A 17,765-nucleotide genomic window follows, 5' to 3' on the forward strand; every position below is an offset into this window, starting at 1 on the left:
CTCGCACCTTTCAAATATGCAGTATCTTTCATTTGTCTATATTGAAATTTATGTCACTGATCAACCAGTTTCAAACTCTTTAGATTTGACAGTGTCAAGATCTAACACCATCTCCTTTACTTTGATGTTGTCTGTGACTTTACTTTGATTTGAGAGTACAATTCCTGGTCATTTACGTATTACTCAGTAAATGAGGATCATCAGCACCAAATTAACTGTTGTCCCTCATGTGAACCAGGTCCTTTTAAAACTATTCTTTCATAGAATAGAATCAAAGAATCCCTACAGTGCTAACCACTGTGCCACCATGCCACCCCTTTGTTTCCTTCCCTTTAGCTAGTTACGAAGTGACATCCATGCAATACCAGCTATAACTGCTTGTAAGAGGATCTCTTGTGAAAAACTTTATAAAAGCCTTTTTGGAAATCAAGGTTGACAATTATATAAAGCATTCCATATCCTCTCCCCCTTGGTATGATACCACCTGAAAAAGTTTTCATTGATAGGAACAGAAGACCATTTAGCCTCTCAAGCCTGTTTGGTCATTGAATGAGATCATGATTGATGTGATCTAACTCCATTTACCTGCCTTTGCAGAACTAGTTTTGGGAATCAATCTATATCATGTTATTGCATTTCTAAGCTTCTTTCATGCCCCTTTTGGCCTTGAAAGTTTTTTCAGAGTGAGTTTTAAATTTTGTTTCCCATCCAGGTTCTTATACTGCTTTCCAGCTTTTTACAATGATATCCTTTTGCAACGTACTTCATTATACCTAACTCTTGGCTTTTACCCATTTCTCTCTTTCGCATTTTGTTCAGTCCCATAAAAGGAACTGTCACTCGCTTCTGAAAATGGCTTAAGTCCTTAAATGTTCATCTGTCCTTTCAAATACTAAGGAATGCTCTATGTATCCTCAGAATTTTATGTTTTTACTTCAGTTTAAAAATAGACCTATGGTGGAGCTCAACTTCATCCAACTAATCATCCAATCTAAAAACAAAATCATGATCACTCTCAAACTCAAGTAAAGCAAGCACATTAAGGGACAAGGCCCAGAAATCTGATAATTTGTAATTTTGTTTCATCATTTTGTAAAACACAATTAAATCCATTTCAGTAACTACTCAAACATTTATTGATTTTTGTAGTTCATGTTATTTCATGTGCCTTGATAACATATCATGTGAAATATCTTACCCTAATTTTACAATGTGTTAAAAGTCCCCACATTGGCTGTGCACAGGCTTCTAATTCTGCTGCAAATGCAGCATAGTATGTTTGCGACTCAAATTCTACGTGCTCATTTAATTCTCGTTTGTTTAAATTCATTCCTAGAAAAATCAAATAAACAAAAGCATGAGATAATAAACAGAATTTTATCGTCAGTCCAAATGAATAGTGATATTAAACTAGTCATGTTACCATAATTATCAAATTGCAGACTTCAAAGTTTGGACCCACTCTGGCAGTGGGTTTGATGTTTTCCAAGAATTTCAGTGATTCAGGGAATATTGCCCTTTCACCCAAATTAATCCCTTCCAGATTAACAGGTTAAAAGTCTAATTTTTCTGTTAGCTGTATAGGCACCTGGTGAAGAGAGACTGGACGGTCTCAATCCAAACCATAGTGAGGGTGAGACACACTGCCAACTCCTAACTGGTACCAACTATCAGCCTTGCTCATTTGCTCATCGGCCACGTAGTTGAACTAAGCAGTGAATAAATATGTCATAATCATACACTGAGACATGCTCTTCCAAGGTTAAAATTGGTGTTATGGCATATCAGGGGGAAATTGTTGAACCTAATCCTGATGTTGGACTGTTTGATGTTGATATCAGTAATAGATTGGTTGTTGTGTTCTATTGTCCAGCACTGATAATGTTCATGTTCAAATTAAATTGCAACGGGAGGGGATGACGAGAAATACTTGGAATCTGGATTACAGAACAAAACTTTGCAAAATGTTCTGTGCACCAATTGATTCTGATTCTCTTACCGTGTATGTAAATTTTGGGTTGCACATGTTGTGATAAGTGTATAAGAAAGGAAACCTGTAAGATATAGGAGGGGTGGGCCATTTGGTCCCTCAAGCTTGCACTGCCATTCATGCCTGATCTGACTGTGGCCTGAGCTATATTTTCCTGTCTGCCCCCCATAGTCCTGGACTCCTTTGCTGATTAAAAATCTGTGGAGATGCCGGAGCTGGACTGGGGTGAGCACAGTAAGAAGTCTTACATCACTTAGTTAAAGTCCAACAGGTTTGTTTCAAATCACTAGCTTTCGGAGCACTGCTCCTTCCTCAGGTGAATGAAGAGGTAGGTTCCAGAAACATATATATAGACAAAGTCAAAGAAGCAAGATGATACTTTGAATGTGAGCATTTGTAGGTAATTAAGTCTTTACAAATCCAGAGCTGGAAATCTATCCAACATGGCAGGGCTGCTGAAGGAGAGGCAGAGGCGCCAGATGGAGTTCAGATTAATGTCCACAAGGAAGGTGGTGGGGCAGCTGCAGAGGGCCAGAATATGAGTATGGTGAGAAGGGAGTAAGATGCTGCCCCACTAGCTGAGGAAGCAGCGAGGGAGATTGGCAGAGTAAAGGAAGAGACGGGAAGAGTGGTGGGGGTGAATGGGGTGTTTGAGCCTTTTACAGGAGATTGTCTGAGTCGGAGCCCCCGGCCAGTGGTGGGAAATAGATATGCAGCAGTTAGTTCCTGGATGGGTTGGAGTTTCCCCAGAGTGGACGAGGAGTTGGTGCAGGGACTGGGGAACTCGATCAGGTTGAGAGTATTGGGGCGATTCAGGCAGGGAAGGCCCAGGCCCGGATGGGTTCCCACTCGAGTTTTATTAAAAAAATTGGGAGGGGGGGCGGGGGGGAGAAAGAGACTTAGGGCCACTGCTGGTGAGAGCATACAATGAGGCTAGGGAGAGAGTGGGAACTCCAGCCTACACGATCGCAGGCATCCATCTCTCTGATATTGAAAAAGGACAAGGATCTGGAGCAGTGTGGATTGTTCCGTCCGATATCGCTATTGAATGTGGACACCAAGTTGCTGCCAACGGTGTTGGCTTTGCAAATTGAGGATTCCTTCCCGGGGGTGATAGGCGAGGAACAAACGGGATTTGTTAAAGGGAGACAGTCGTTGGCAAATATGAGGATGCTGCTTAATGTGATCAAGGAGGGACAGGAGGTGGAGTCAGTAGTGGCGATGGATGCAGTGAAGGCTTTCGTCCAGGTGGAGTGGGAATATTTGTGGGAGGTGCTGGGGCGGTTCAGGTAGGGGTTTGTGGATTGGGTGCGGTTGCTGTACAAAGCACTGGTCGTAAGTGTGCAGACGAACCTGGTGAGTTTGAGGTATTTTGGGCTGCATCACGGGACGAGGCAGGGGTGCCCACTCTCCCCGTTGCTATAGAGCCATTGGCAATGGCGTTTAAGATTATTATTAGAACCATTGGCAATGACGTTTAGACCGTTGAGGAATTGTGCCGGATTGGGGGGGGGGGGGGGGGGGGGGGGGGGGGGGGGTCAAGCACAGGGTTTCGCTGTACGCGGACGACCCGTTGTTATATATTTCAGGCCCACTGGGTAGCATTGGGGGCATTATAGGGATTTTGGAGGACTTTGGCCAGTTCTCCGGATACATGTTGAACATGGGAAAGAGCGAAGTGTTCCCAATTAAGACCAGAGGGCAGGCGGAGATATGGGGAGTTGCTGTTTAAGGTAGGGGGGGGGGGGTTAGATACCTGGGCATTCTGGTAACACGGGGTTGGGCTCAGCTGCACAAGTTAAATTTGACGGTTGGTGGAGCAGATGAAGGGGGACTTCAAGAGGTGGGATGTGCTCCCACTGTCTTTGCCGGGATGGGTGCAGACAGTTAAGATGACGGTGCTGCCAAAGTTCCTGTTCGTATTTCAGATACTCCTGATCTTTGTCCCGAAGTTCATTCTTTAAAAAGGTTAACGCGTTGATCTCTGGGTTTATATAGACAGGGAAGACCCTGCGGGTCAAAAGGGCTTTTTTAGAGCGGGGGTGGGGCTGGCTTTGCCGAACTACTACTGGGCGGCGAACATCGCCATGATTAGGAAATGGGGAAGGGATCAGCATGGGGGCAGATGGAGGCGGCTTCTTGTAATGGAACAAGCTTAAGGGTATTGTTAACAGTGCCTCTGCCATTCTCGCCGGCCAGGTACTCTGTGAGCCCAGTGGTAGTGTCGGCTTTGAGGGAGTGGAGGCAGCATTTGGGCCTGGAGAGTGCCTCGGTGTGGGCATCGATCTGCGCTAATCATACATTTGCACCGGGGAGACTGGATGCAAGATTTCAGGGGTGGCGGCAGGCATGGATTGAGCGATTTGGTGACCAGTTTGTATGGTAGTTTCGTGAAATTGGAGGGGAGTATGAGCTGCCCTGGGGGAATGACTTCGGATATCTGCAGGTTCGAGATTTTGTGAAGAGAGATGTACCGCCATTTCCTGGGTTACCGCCCTTGGTAACAAGGTGGTGTCGAAGGAGGATATAGGGGAAGGGAAGGTGTTGGAGGTCTACAAGGAGCTGAAGGATTGGATGGGGGCCCCAGTGGGGGATATAAAGCAGAAGTGGGAGGAGGAGCTGGGTGGGGAGGTGGAGGCCGGAACATGGGAGGGAGGCCCTGCAGGGGGTGAATGTGTCCTCGTTGTGTGCGAGGCTCAGTCTTAATCAGTTTAAAGTACTTCAACAGGTCACATATGATGGTAGAGCAGACGAGCAGGTTTTTTGAGATGTAGAGGATTGGTGTGGGAGGCCTGTGAATCACAACATGTTTTGGGCATGTCCGAAGCTGAAGGTGTTCTGGCAGGGGTTTGCGGACCTACTGTCCAAGGTGCTGGGGGTGAATCTGGCCCCCGAGTCCAGAGGTAGTGATATTCATTCGGGGTGTCGGAAGACTCGGGAGTCCAGGTGCGAGAGAGGCCGACATTTTGGCCTTTGCCTCCGATAGCCCGGAGATTGACTTTACTTGGATGGAGGAACTCGGAACCACCGAAACCGGGGGGGTATGGGTGAGCGACCTAACAGAATTCCTGAGGCTGGAGAAGGTCGAATTCGACCTGAGGGGGTCGGTTGATGGGTTCGCTTAGAGGTGGAAGCCATTCATTGACTTCTTTAAGGTAAATTGAGGAGTCAGCAAAAGGGTGGTGGTTTCGGGGGGTTAAAATGGGGAAGGTAGACGGGAGGAGAGGGCGAGAGTAGGGAGTAGGTGTTGGATATTTACAATGTTGTATAATTTTACTTCTGCTTTGGTTTGTTTTTTATGAAAATGTCTGAATAAAATTTTTTTTAAAAATCTATCCAACACAGCCTTAGAATTATAGAGTTTACAGCACAGAAAGAGACCCTTCGGCCCATCTTGCCTATGCCAGCCATCAAATACCTATCTATTATAATCCCATTTTCCAGCAGTTGGCCCGTAGCCTTGTATGCTATAGAGTTTCAAATGCTCATCTAAATGCTTCGGAAATGTTGTGAGGGTTCCCGCCTTTACCACCCTTTCAGGCAGCGAGTTCCAGATTCCCACTACCCTCTGGGGGGAAACACTTTTCCTAAAATCCCCTCTATCTCCTGCTCCTTACCTTAAAGCCATGCCCCCTGGATATTGACCCCTAGTTATGAGGTCCCTCCTCAGCCTTCACTGCTCTAAGGAAAACAACCACAGCCTATCCAGCCTCTCTTTATAGCTGAAACGCTCCAGCCCAGGCAACATCCTGATGAATCTCCTCTGCACCCTTTCTAGTGCAATCACATCCTTCCTGTAGTGTGTCGACCAGAAGTGCACACAGTACTCCAGCTGTGGCCTAACATGTGTTTTATACAACTCCATCATAATCTCCCTGCTCTTACATTCTATGCCTTGGCTAATAAAAGCAAGTATCCCATAAGCCTTCTTAACCTCCTTTTCTAACTGTCCTGCTGCCTTCAGAGATCTTTGGACATGCACACCAAGGTCCCACTGGTCCCCTGTACTTCCTAGCGCTCTGCCATTCGTTGTGTATTCCCTTACCTTGCTAGTCCTTCCAAAATGCATCACCCTCAGGCTTTTCAGGGTTAAATTTCATTTGCCACTATTTTGCCCATCTGACCAATATATTCAATGACCCAGCCTCCACTGCTCTCTGTGGAAGAGAATTCTAATGTCTAACAACCACTGAGAAAAAAATCTTCATCTCCATCTTAAATGGAAGACTCCTTTAAACTGTGCCCTCTAATTCTCCACTCCTCCATAAGGAGAAATATCCTTCCAGCATCCTGCCTGTTAAGTCTTCTCAGAATCTTAAATGCTTCAACAAGATCACATACTCACTGGCGTTCAGAAAAATGAGGGCTCAAACTATTGAACCATTCCTCAAGAAACCTTTTATCCCAGGAATCAGCCACGGGAGCCGTCTCTGAACTGACTCCAATGCAGTTATATCTCACCTAAAACAAGGAGACCAAACTTACAAAGTACTCCAGCTGTGGTCTCACTAAGGCCCTGTACAACTGTGGCAATGCATCCCTAATTATATATTCCATTGCCCTTCCAATAAAGGCCAGCATTCCATTTGCTTTCCCAGTCGCTTGCTGTAACTGAATGCCACAGGGACATCCAGATCCCTCTGTACCACTGATTTCTGCATTAGCTATCTAGGTCCCTGGTTTATGCTCCAGGGCATACTCGTCGGCAGCGAACAAAAAACCCAGCGCTGGATCAGTGCGGAAGCAATGGGCAGTATGGGCTTATCCTCTCAGAAAAGTCCCAGCAGAGGCTTAAGATCAGTCACCATAGTGAAGTGGCAGCCATACACATACTGGTGGACCACCGCAAGGCCCTCCTTCTCGATCTGCGCGTACTGGGGCTGGTTTAGCACAGGGCAAAATTGCTGGCTTTTAAAGCAGGCCAGCAGCACGGTTCAATTCCCGGTCCAGCCTCCCCAAACAGGCGTCGGAATGTGGCGACTAGGGGGCTTTTCACAGTAACTTAATTTGAAGCCTACTTGTGACAATAAGCGATTTTCATTTCATTTCATTTCATTTCTTTTCCGCTGCAGTCAATGTGCGTTGCGAAAGCTATTGGCCCCATTCTCCATCTTGTGGGACAACGGCCCCAATACCATACAGGGATGCATCACACGTGGTGAGCAAAGGCTTTCCAGGATCACAGTGAGTTAGTAACTCAGACGACGACAATTGTTGTTTTACCCGCCGGAAAGCAGTTTCTTGGGGCTGACACCAAACCCAGGTGTGATTCTTCTTTAGCAGAAGGTGCAACGGGGCCAGCGTAGTTGCCAGATTGGGGAGGGACTTCCCGTAATAGTTTACGAGGCCGAGAAAAGAACGAAGATGCGAAGTGTCAGTTGGCGCGGGGGCCTGTTGAATTGCACGCACCTTCTCTGCGGCGGGGTGCAAACCTTTGCGGTCCACCCGATAACCCAGGTAGACTACTTCCTTCGCCTGAAAGACGCACTTTGTACGATGTAAACGGACTCCAGCCTCTGAAAAGCGTCCAAGGACAGCCTCCAAATGTCTCTGCTCCGACGTCCCTGTAATCAACATGTCGTCCAAGGAGACAGCGACACACGGTAAACCTCTCAAGATACCGTCCATGACGCGTTGAAAGATAGCGCAGGATACCCAAGGGAAACAGTGAATATTCATACAGGCCCCATAGTTACATATGGCCGGGAGGCAGGGTCCAGCTCCAACTGCAGGTAGGCGTGACTCATATCTAATTTTGTGAACGAGAGTCCACCTGCAAGCTTCGCGTAGAGATCCTCTATGCGAGGCATTGGATATCGGTCGAGTCGGGAAGCCGTATTCACTGTAAGTTTATAGTCGCCACACAAGCGAACTGTGGCACCTGGCTTCATTACAGGTACAATTGGCGCTGCCCAGTCAGCGAAACGGACGGGCCTGATAATACCCAAGGACTCCAAACCAGTGAGCTCCCCTTCTACCTTCTCGAGCAAGGCGTAAGGCACTAGGCGCGGCCAGAAATAGTGTGGCGTAGTTCCTGGTTCGACTTGGATACGGGCTACAGACCCTTTTATTTTCCCCAAACCCGGCTGGAACACATCTGGGTACCGTCCTAATACCTCCGTCAACCCTCCAGAACCTGTTTGGAGGATGTGCTGCCACAGCAGCCGCAAATGGCGCAACCAGTCCCAACCCAAAAGGCTGGGCCCGTGGCCACGCACCATGATAAGTGGGAAACGCCCCTCCTGGCGTCCATAAACAACAGGGGTCATCGTAGTTCCTGCAATGTCCAATGGTTCCCCCGTGTAGGTGGCCAACCTGGCCTGTGTGACGGTTAATGTAAGGGTCTGTATATCCTGCTTGATGCGGTCGAATGTCCTCTGGGCGATCACGGAGACCGCTGCGCCAGTGCCCAACTCTATCTCAAGCGGGTGAACATTGACCCGTACTGTCACCTTAATGGGGGCCACACGGGGAGCTGCCACACAATGCAGCTGCAGGCAGTCGTCCTTCGTCTCCATGTCCTTGGGAGTAGTCGCCGCAGGTTCATCCAAATGGAAGGTACGGCCCCTGGGCTGGCCCCAGTTTCTGTCGTAACGACGGCGCCTCTGGCGCCCCCAGCACCGGCGTCCGCGACGGGGTCGGCGCCCACAAGTCCGACACTGACATGGCTCCTCATCCATCGGTTCTGGTGAAGGCTCTCTTCGGCGAGGAACGTCCGGCGGCCATTGACATTGATCCGGACGCCGCCCCTCCCAAGGTACCGCAGGGGTGCGGGGAGACGCTTTTGGACGGAATGGGTTGCACCCCAAGGCGTGCACCTCCATTCCCTGTAGCTCCTGCACTCCCCGTTCTGCACTCTCTCGGGACAATACTATTTGCATGGCCTGTTGAAGAGTCAATGTTGGCTCGGCTAACAACTTTCTCTGGGTGTTAATAGCGCAAACCAAACGGTGGCGTAACATTTCTGACAAGGTTGCATCATAGTCACAATACTCTGCAATCCTGCGTAGTCTGGATAGAAACTCTGCAAGGGATTCTCCTGAGGTCCTCTCAGCGGTATTAAAACAGTAACGCTGGACTATCATGGACGGGTTGGATTAAAATGTTACCCCACTAAGGTCACAAGTTCATCAAACATCTTGGTGTCCAGCGCAGCTGGGTACCTAAGGTTCCTAATCACCCCAAACGTATGCGGGCCGCAGGCTGTGAGCAAAATGGCCACCTGGCGCTCGTTTTCGGTGATGTTGTTTGCCCGGAAATAGTAACGCATCCGTTGTGCGTACCGATTCCAACTTTCCAGCACAGCATCAAAGACATCCAAACGTCCATACAGAGGCATAGTGTAACAGAAAAAAACTTCCAACCTATATCCAACAAAAATCCAGGGAGGTGGTGTAGCCACCTAAAATGGCTGATTCCCTATTAATTTGGCCAAAACCCGATTTAAAATGGCTCACCGAAAAGGCTGATGGGAAAAGCAGCCAACAGGACACAAACGGACAACTGCAGACAGAATAGCGTATTCGGCTCCGGGGAAGTCGGCCCAGATCGATACTCAAGACCATTAGCAGCACATCAACCCAGACATCTGCAGTTTAATCGGCTATCCCCGGAAACAATTGCAACATATTAGCAATTGAATGCCGGGCCAGACCTGTCGGCGCCTGCAGTGGCCGAAACAAAGACAGGTGAACGACCACCCCCCCGATCGAGGAATCGCCCCATTATTGGATATATCGAACCCAGTGATTGGGAACAAGTCCAATCACTTGGGATTCAGGGTCAAGGGCCGCCCCGAGAGGCGGGAAGCCCCGGGACCCTATAAAGTGAGGGGCCAAGTTCAGATCGCTCTCTCTCCCTTCTTCTCCTGCTCGAGACCTTCGCAAGAACATCCACCAGAAACAGTAAGTTTGACTCCAGCGATCGCTACCCGATAAAGACACCTAGCCATCGACCTGTATCAGCCTTTTTGAATCCCGCGGGCCAGATCCGATTCAATAAGCCATTCGTTTCCCTGACCTGGTGGGCCCTTCCTAAAGTTAAGGATTGGCCAGTAGTGGTAGGTTTCTATATAGATAGTAGGATTATTGTATAAGCGTTCCCTGTTGTATATAATAAAAGACCATTGATTTCAATCTTACTAAGCGGTGTGCTGACTTATTAATCATAACTCGAGCTTGAACCACGTGGCGGTATCAGAAAGATACCTGGCGACTCGTGAGCAACGGTGACATAATCAGAGCTAATAAACTAAGGCTAAAAAAGAGCAACAGTGGCTTCAGCAGCGTAGACAGCTATCCACTTTAACCCACGTCGCCAGTTTTGTGAGGCCCACGAAGAGTCCGGCACGAGTTGTAGAATTGAAAGAAATAACATTTATTTACAATTACATATATATATTATATATATATATATATATATATATATATATACACAACAGCAGCAGCAGTACTCTCTTGCTGCTCACTCCTCTCCAGCTGGTTCCAGACTGGCCAGCTGTATTTATGCAGGGACTCTGCTGATGATTTCTCCGCCCCCCTCATTGGGGAAGCTCATACTCCCTAAGGATTGTGGGATTGCCATTAGTCCCCAGCCAGTGGTAAGCAGGCAGGTTATAACAATATATAAAAGGGAAAACCTTCCTGCCATCAGTACGCAAAAAGACAAAACTACTCTTAACAAGAAATTAATCCAAATTCCACATTTAGCAGGGCCCACGTTAGATTGAAAATTTGAACAATTCCAAGGACTGCTTGTTGGATGGCCAGTAAAAATAGCAGTCTCTGAAAACAAGTAATCCTTTGAAAAGGAACTTACCTTGAAAGAAGGAAACAAAATTCATCCACATCTGAAGAAGGCCTTGATCTTCCAAGAAACGTTTTGCCACACTTTGGTGGGAAAGGATATTTATAAAATCGCTAACCAAAGGCCAATAAGTGTTGTTCTTTAGGAGTGGTTCACCACAGTTTACAACAACGTGAAAATTGTTTTCTTCGTCTAAACAGTGAGAAACAGACAATCCAAAATGAAAACACAACAGTAGATGTAGAGCTATATCAGAAAACTCAGGCCATTCATTTCACAAATTGGTTATTACAAGCCAAAGCAATTTTGAAAATCCTGAAAATGATGTTCTAGCATTTGCTAGGTTCTATTAGAAAATTACATTGTGCCCAATTGGAGATAAACAAAGACTAGAAAGCCTGTTCAAGACTGGGTTTATTTGTCAATGTGCTTGAGAAAAGCAACCTTCAAAAGGATTAGAATATCATAAAATTGATTTTCAGCTCACCTTGCAACTCACTCTTGATAAGGCAACTTTCCATCATATAAAGTAACACAGTGACCATTATTTCCAGGAGCTGACACTCTTCGGTCACCTGCCGCGCCAACTCTTCATTGCTAAATAACTGAACACTAATATGAACAATTCTATTGGACATGGTGTCTGACTCATGGCTCTTAATCAGAGTTTTCATAATGAAGGCATAATGTTGAACGAATGTTTTAGTAAAAGCTATCTGCAAAAAAAAAAAGCAAAAATTAATGCTGCAACATTTCACTGCAGAAGAGATGGGATCATATAAAAGGTAAACAGATAACATGTAGTCCATGTGACCTTCCAAACTCAGTTTGATCACCTGATAGAATTGGGAGAGGAATTTTCCCCAGAGTATTTCTTCTCCAATGTGGCATTTATTTACCTCTCCAAGGAAATTACAAGATTGCAGGGGAGGCTGGGAAGCATCTAGCCATGATATTCCAGCTATCGCAGGGCAGGCTTGATGGACCAGGTGGTTTTATTTTGCCATAGGTTTTGTTTCTTTTACTAACTTTGGTGAAATCAAGGCTGAAATGTGCTATGTCTGTCCATTTTAACCAAAGTGGCTGAGAACACCAAAGTACTTGCTGTAACCTCCACCTGGATGGGAGTTACAAATGGGTCCAGGAGTCCTAATTTGTATTCTATCTAACAATTTTGTAGTGAAAGCAAATGCATAATCAATTGATCAAACATTTCACCAACACTCACAGAAGACAATTTGTCTAAACTATCTGAAACATACTACCCATAGAAGTATGTGGCATCAGCTTCAAAGGACATACACATCTAAATGGTGGAAATTAAGATCAAGTCTTTGCACAACTAAATCACAGAATGGTAGGGCACATGCCCATATCCACTGTTCCGAATTCCAAATCTGACCTGGATCTCAAGAAAACCCATGCTCAAGCATCTTTCTGTAGCTAGTGCAAAAGCGGCACAAGCAGAGGTCTCACATCGGATCAGATTACTTACTCAGCTCAGGACATGAGCATTTGAAAATATAGATTGAAAAACTTTCCATTGCAAATTATTTGTATAGTTACATGCTTTTCTAATAACGTAAACTGAACAGAGACAGCGAGATTTCAACCTTTATGAATTTAATTTTTTCATATTCAGTGCAAAACCTTTCATAGATTTTTGCTTTGGGAAGATTACAATTTACATGAATAAATTCTTAATTCTTTCTTTATTCTGCAATGCTTAGCAAGTCCAGAAAACAATGATGATGCAGTTGAAATTTGCCTTTTCCTCCTCTGGAATCTAGGATTTTCATTTGTAGAAATTATTTGCATTTGTAGCCAATATAATTGTCAAGAGGAACTTAGCACATCTGGACAATTGCCAGGTAAACCCTTACATGGGAACTTCCTAGACAGATTCCCCAGCGCATCATTGAGATACCCCTTAAATGCGACGCTGGGGAACCAGGAAGTTATGGGCCAGAGATACTAAACTTCTGCGTTACTGCAGATATTTAGCTCTTTGCCTTGGTGTCAAGGGCAGCACAGTGGTTAGCACTTCTGACTCACAGCGCCAGGGACCTGGATTCGATTCCGGCCTTGCATGACTCTTGTAGAGTTTGCACATTCTCCCCGTGTCTGCGTGGGTTTCCTCCGGGTGCTCTGGTTTCCTCCCACATGTCCAAAGATGTGCAGTTTTGGTGCATTGGCCATGATAAATTGCCCTTCGGTGTCCAACAGTTATGTGGGGATACGGAGGAGTGGGCCTAGGTAGGATGTTCGTTCAGAGTGTTGGTGCAGACTCGATGGGCCAAATGGCCTTCTTCTGCACTGCAGGGTTTCTATGTTTCAATTATGAACTTGGAACCATCATGAGATCAATTAGAAACATAGAAAAGTTATGATGCAGAAAGAGGCCATTCAGCCCATCATTTCTGCACCAGCCGGACTTCCGGTGGTGGCTATGAAGGAGTAAGTCGCACATTTGGTGGCTCCCGCTCGGTTCGGACTTTTGGACCTTTTCCCCCGATTTTCTACCGGACTTGAACAGTAAAACAGAAGACAGAGGCAATTGTGTACTGAATTGTGCACGGAGAGAAGGACGAGAAGTGCTCATAAAGGCAGAAACAGAAAGACAGAGAAGGCTTTGTCTGAAGCTGCAGCGGGAGACAGCATGGCGGAGGCTCGGATCTCTGGTTTGTCGACCCAGCGGTCAACGGAGCAGCTGATGCAAGTTATTCAGGAAAGCTTTGCTAAGCAGAAACGGGACTGTTTGGACCCAATAAAAGAGTCGATTGAGCGGCTGGAGCTTAGATTGGACGCCCAAGATAGGGCGATCCAGAAGGTGGGAAGACGCTGGCTGAGCAGGAGGAATATCAAACTGCGGTGGAGTTGGAGATGGGGATGCTGAGAGACCAGCAGAAGAAGCTTCTGGAGAAGGTGGAGGACCTAGAGAACAGGTCCCGCCGGCAGAACTTGAGAATCGTTGGGCTCCCGGAGGGGTCCGAAGGTGCAGATGCTGGTGCATACATCGCAGATATGTTTGAGAAGCTGCTGGGGGATGGGGCATTCTCCAAACCCTTGGAGGTGGACAAGGTTCACAGAGCACTTGCGAGGAAGCCGCAAACGGGAGACCCCCCCCCCCCCGAGGGCAATGGTGGTGAGATTCCACAGGTACTTGGATAAGGAGCGCATTCTACAATGCGCCAAGCAGACACGGAGCTGTAAATGGGACAATCGTATCCTGCGGGTCTACCAAGATCTGAATGTAGAGGTGGTCAGGAGGAGAGCAGGCTTCAACCAGATTAGGTCAATCCTTTTTAAGAAAAAGGTGAAGTTCGGACTGTTGTATCCGGCCCGTCTCTCGGTCACGTACGAGAAACAGTACTTGTATTTCGAGTTGCCTGAGGACGCGGTGGACTTCGTGAAAAGGAAAGGACTGGTGGTGGACTGAAAACTTTTGAACTTTGCTGCAACGTTCATGGGGGTTTTTTACTTTTTGTTTCTCTGTTCATTTTTTTTTTAAGTTTCTCTTTTTTTGTTTTGTGGCAGCTGTTTGTAATGCCTTCTGTATTGAGTTGGGACCAGTGGCAGAGCTGAGTGAGTCAAGGTCTTCATTTGCACTGTTGGGGGATGGAGGTGTGCTTGTTTAGATTTTGATGTTTTTCTGTCGGGCAATTGTGTGGGGATTGTTTGATGTTGGAGTGTGTTTGTATGGGGGGGGGGGGGGGGAGAGAGAGAGAGAGAGAGAGAGAGAGAACGACACAATAGGTGGGAGACTATCTGACGGCAAGGATCTGGCCACCAAGCTAGCTGGGCAGGCTAGCTCACGGAAGCACAGTGGAGGGGGGGGGGGGGGCATATGTTCGGTTTATCAAAGGGGTTGGGTTACAGAGTGCTGTTACTCCGGGGGGGGGGGGGGGGGGGGGGGTGAATGTTCTGCTGACGAGGGAGGGACTTGGGCCAAGGGACAGAGAGGAGGTTGGGGGCAGAGGCTGCCTGGGGGCGGGCCGGTGGAGGCGCAGAGCATGGTCTGGAGGCGGGCCCAAAAATGGGGATGGCTGATCGGCGAGGGGGGGGGGGGATGGGGCAATGAGCCCCCCAATGAGGCTGATCACCTGGAATGTTCGAGGGTTAAATGGGCCGGTCAAGAGGGCACGTGTGTTCACGCATCTTAGGGGACTGAACGCGGACGTGGTAATGTTGCAGGAGACGCACCTTAGAGTAACTGACCAGATTAGATTGAGGAAAGGCTGGGTCAGTCAGGTCTTTCACTCGGGACTGGATTCAAAGACTAGCGGGGTCGCAATCCTGATCAATAAGCGGGTGGTGTTTGAGGCGGCTAGAATAGTTTTGGATGTGGGAGGTTGGTACATTATGGTCAGTGGGAAACTGGAGGGGGTGCAGGTGGTATGAGTAAATGTGTATGTGCCAAATTGGGATGATGTGGAGTTTATAAAGGGGATGCTGGGGAAGATACCGGACCTGCACTCGCACAGGTTGGTCATGGGAGGGGACTTCAACACAGTTATGGACCCGGGCTTAGACCGGTGAAGCTCGAAAACGGGCAGGGTGCCAGCAATGGCAAAGGAACTAAAAGGGTTCATGGAGCAGATGGGGGGGGGTGGATCCATGGAGATTTGGGCAGCCGAGGGTGAAGGAGTTCTCCTTCTACTCACACGTGCATAAAGTGTACTCCCGGATCAATTTCTTCATTTGGAGCAGGGCCTTACTGGCAGGGGTGGTGGACACGGGGTACTCGGCGATCACAATCCCAGACCATGCTCCTCAGTGGGTTGACCTGCAGGTTAGATGTGGGATTTTTGGCTGACGAAGGGGTGTGCAAGCAGCTGAGGAAATCTATTCAGAACTACCTGCAGGTCAACGACACGGGGGAAATTTCAGCAGCGATGGTCTGGGAAGCACTGACGGCTATGGTCAGAGGGGAGCTAATCTCAATACGGGCCCATAGGGAGAAGGTGGACAGGGCAGAGATGGACCGACTGGTTAAGGAGATACTACAGATCGATAGGAGGTATGCGGAGACCCCAGAGGTAGGGCTTTTAAGGGAACGGCGGAGGCTACAGGCAGAGTTTGGCTTGTTACCCACAGGAAGGGCGGTGGAGCAGCTGAGAAAGGCGAGGGGGGCGATTTAGGAGTATGGAGAGAAGGCCAGCAGAAAGCTTGCACAGCAGCTTAGAAAGAGGGAGCAGCCAGGGAGATAGGGAAAGCAAATGATGGAGATGGGAACCTGGTTGGAGATTCAGCAGGGGTGAATAAGGCCTTTAGGGATTTCTACAGTAGGCTGTATAGGTCGGAACCCCCTACAGGTTTGAGGCACTTCTTGGGGGGGGGCTGGTGAAAGGGCTGGGGGCCCCGATCAGGTTGGAAGAGATAGTGGAGGGTCTGAAGGCCATGCAGGCGGGTAAAGCGCCGGGGCCGGACGGCTACCCAGTGGAGTTTTATTAAACGTTCTCTGGGATATTGGGGCCGGTGTTGATGAGGATGTTCAATGAGGCAAGGGAAAGAAGGGGTTTGCCCCCGACGATGTCACAGGCCACGATTTCGCTAATTCTGAAACGGGACAAGAACCCGGAGCTGTGTGGGTCCTACAGTTCGATATCCCTGTTGAATGTGGACGCCAAACTGCTGGCCAAAATTTTGTCCTCCAGGATTGAGGATTGTTTTCCGGACGTTATTGGGGAGGACCAGACGGGGTTCGTTAAGGGTAGACATTTGGGGCCAATGTAAGAAGGTTGTTAAATGTGATCATGATGCCCCCGGAAGGTAGGGAGGTGGAGGTAGTGTTCGTAATGGATGCAGAAAAGGCTTTTGATCGGGTAGAATGGGATTATCTTTGGGAGGTACCGGGACAGTTCGGATTTGGGCGATGCTTTATTGACTGGGTCAGGTTGCTGCATCAGGCTCCTGTGGCAAGTGTACGGACGAAGAGGACAACATCGGACTATTTTAGGCTGCACCGGGGGACGAGACAGGGATGCCCCCTCTCCCCACTGTTGTTCGCGCTAGTTATAGAGCCGTTGGCAATTGCTCGGAGAGCCTCAAGGGGCTGGTCCGGGCAGGGGGTGGAGCACAGAGTCTCGCTCTATGCAGACGACCTGCTTCCGTATGTATCGGACCCATTAGAGGGGATGGAAGAAATCATGAAGATTCTCGGGGAATTTAGCCGGTCTCGGGGTATAAGCTAAATATGGGGAAAAGTGAGATGTTTGCGGTCCAGGCGAGGGGACAGGCAAGGCAATTGGGGGAGCTGCCGTTTAGATTAGTAGGGGGAAGCTTTAGGTACCTAGGCATTCAAGTGGCGCAGGAATGGGACCGGCTGTTTAAATCTGGCCCGGCTAGTAGACGAAATGAAGGACGGTTTTCGGAGATGGGACGCACTCCCATGGTCATTAGCTGGGAGGGTGCAGACGGTGAAGATGACGGTCCTCCCGAGATTCCTGTTCGTGTTTCAACGTCTCCCCATCTTTATTCTGCGGTCCTTTTTTAAATGGGTCAACAAAGTGATCTCTGGCTTTGTTTGGGCGGGTAAGACCCCGCGGGTAAAGAAAGTAATGCTTGAGCGGAGTCGGGGAGAGGGCGGGCTGGCACTGCCAAATTTTAGTAACTATTACTTGGCGACGAATATAGCCATAATCAGGAAATGGGTGGTGCGGGAGGGGTCGGCATGGGAGCGTATGGAGGCGGCTTCATGCAAGGGCACCAGTTTGGGGGCGTTGATAACTGCGCCTCTGCCGTTCCCGCCGGCACGGTACTCCACCAGCCCCATGGTGGTGGCGGCCCTGAGAGTCTGGGGGTAATGGAGGAGACATGTGGGAGCAGAGGGAGCATCGGTCTGGTCCCAATCTGTAATAATCACCGGTTTGGCCCGGGAAGTATGGATGGAGGGTTCCAGATATGGCGGAGAGCAGGGATTGAGAGGATGGGGTATTTGTTTATACAGGGGGGCTTTCAGAGTATGAGG

At 48.2% G+C, this 17,765-nt stretch overlaps 1 protein-coding gene across 5 annotated transcripts in view; it reads right to left on the reverse strand.

The window, feature by feature from the left end:
* ubr3 (ubiquitin protein ligase E3 component n-recognin 3) overlaps positions 1-17,765 on the reverse strand; it is a 606,570-nt gene that overhangs the window by 482,503 nt on the left and 106,302 nt on the right. For all 5 annotated transcript variants that reach the window (XM_072475854.1, XM_072475858.1, XM_072475857.1 and 2 more), the window contains exons 8-10: positions 11,283-11,511; positions 10,808-10,987; positions 1,199-1,332 (exon numbers count right to left, since the gene is read on the reverse strand). In XM_072475854.1, coding sequence (XP_072331955.1) covers positions 1,199-1,332; positions 10,808-10,987; positions 11,283-11,511 — 543 coding nt within the window. The remainder of the gene's footprint in view (positions 1-1,198; positions 1,333-10,807; positions 10,988-11,282; positions 11,512-17,765) is intronic.

Source organism: Scyliorhinus torazame, chromosome 2, assembly GCF_047496885.1.
Source record: "Scyliorhinus torazame isolate Kashiwa2021f chromosome 2, sScyTor2.1, whole genome shotgun sequence".
Taxonomy (NCBI): Eukaryota; Metazoa; Chordata; class Chondrichthyes; order Carcharhiniformes; family Scyliorhinidae; genus Scyliorhinus; species Scyliorhinus torazame.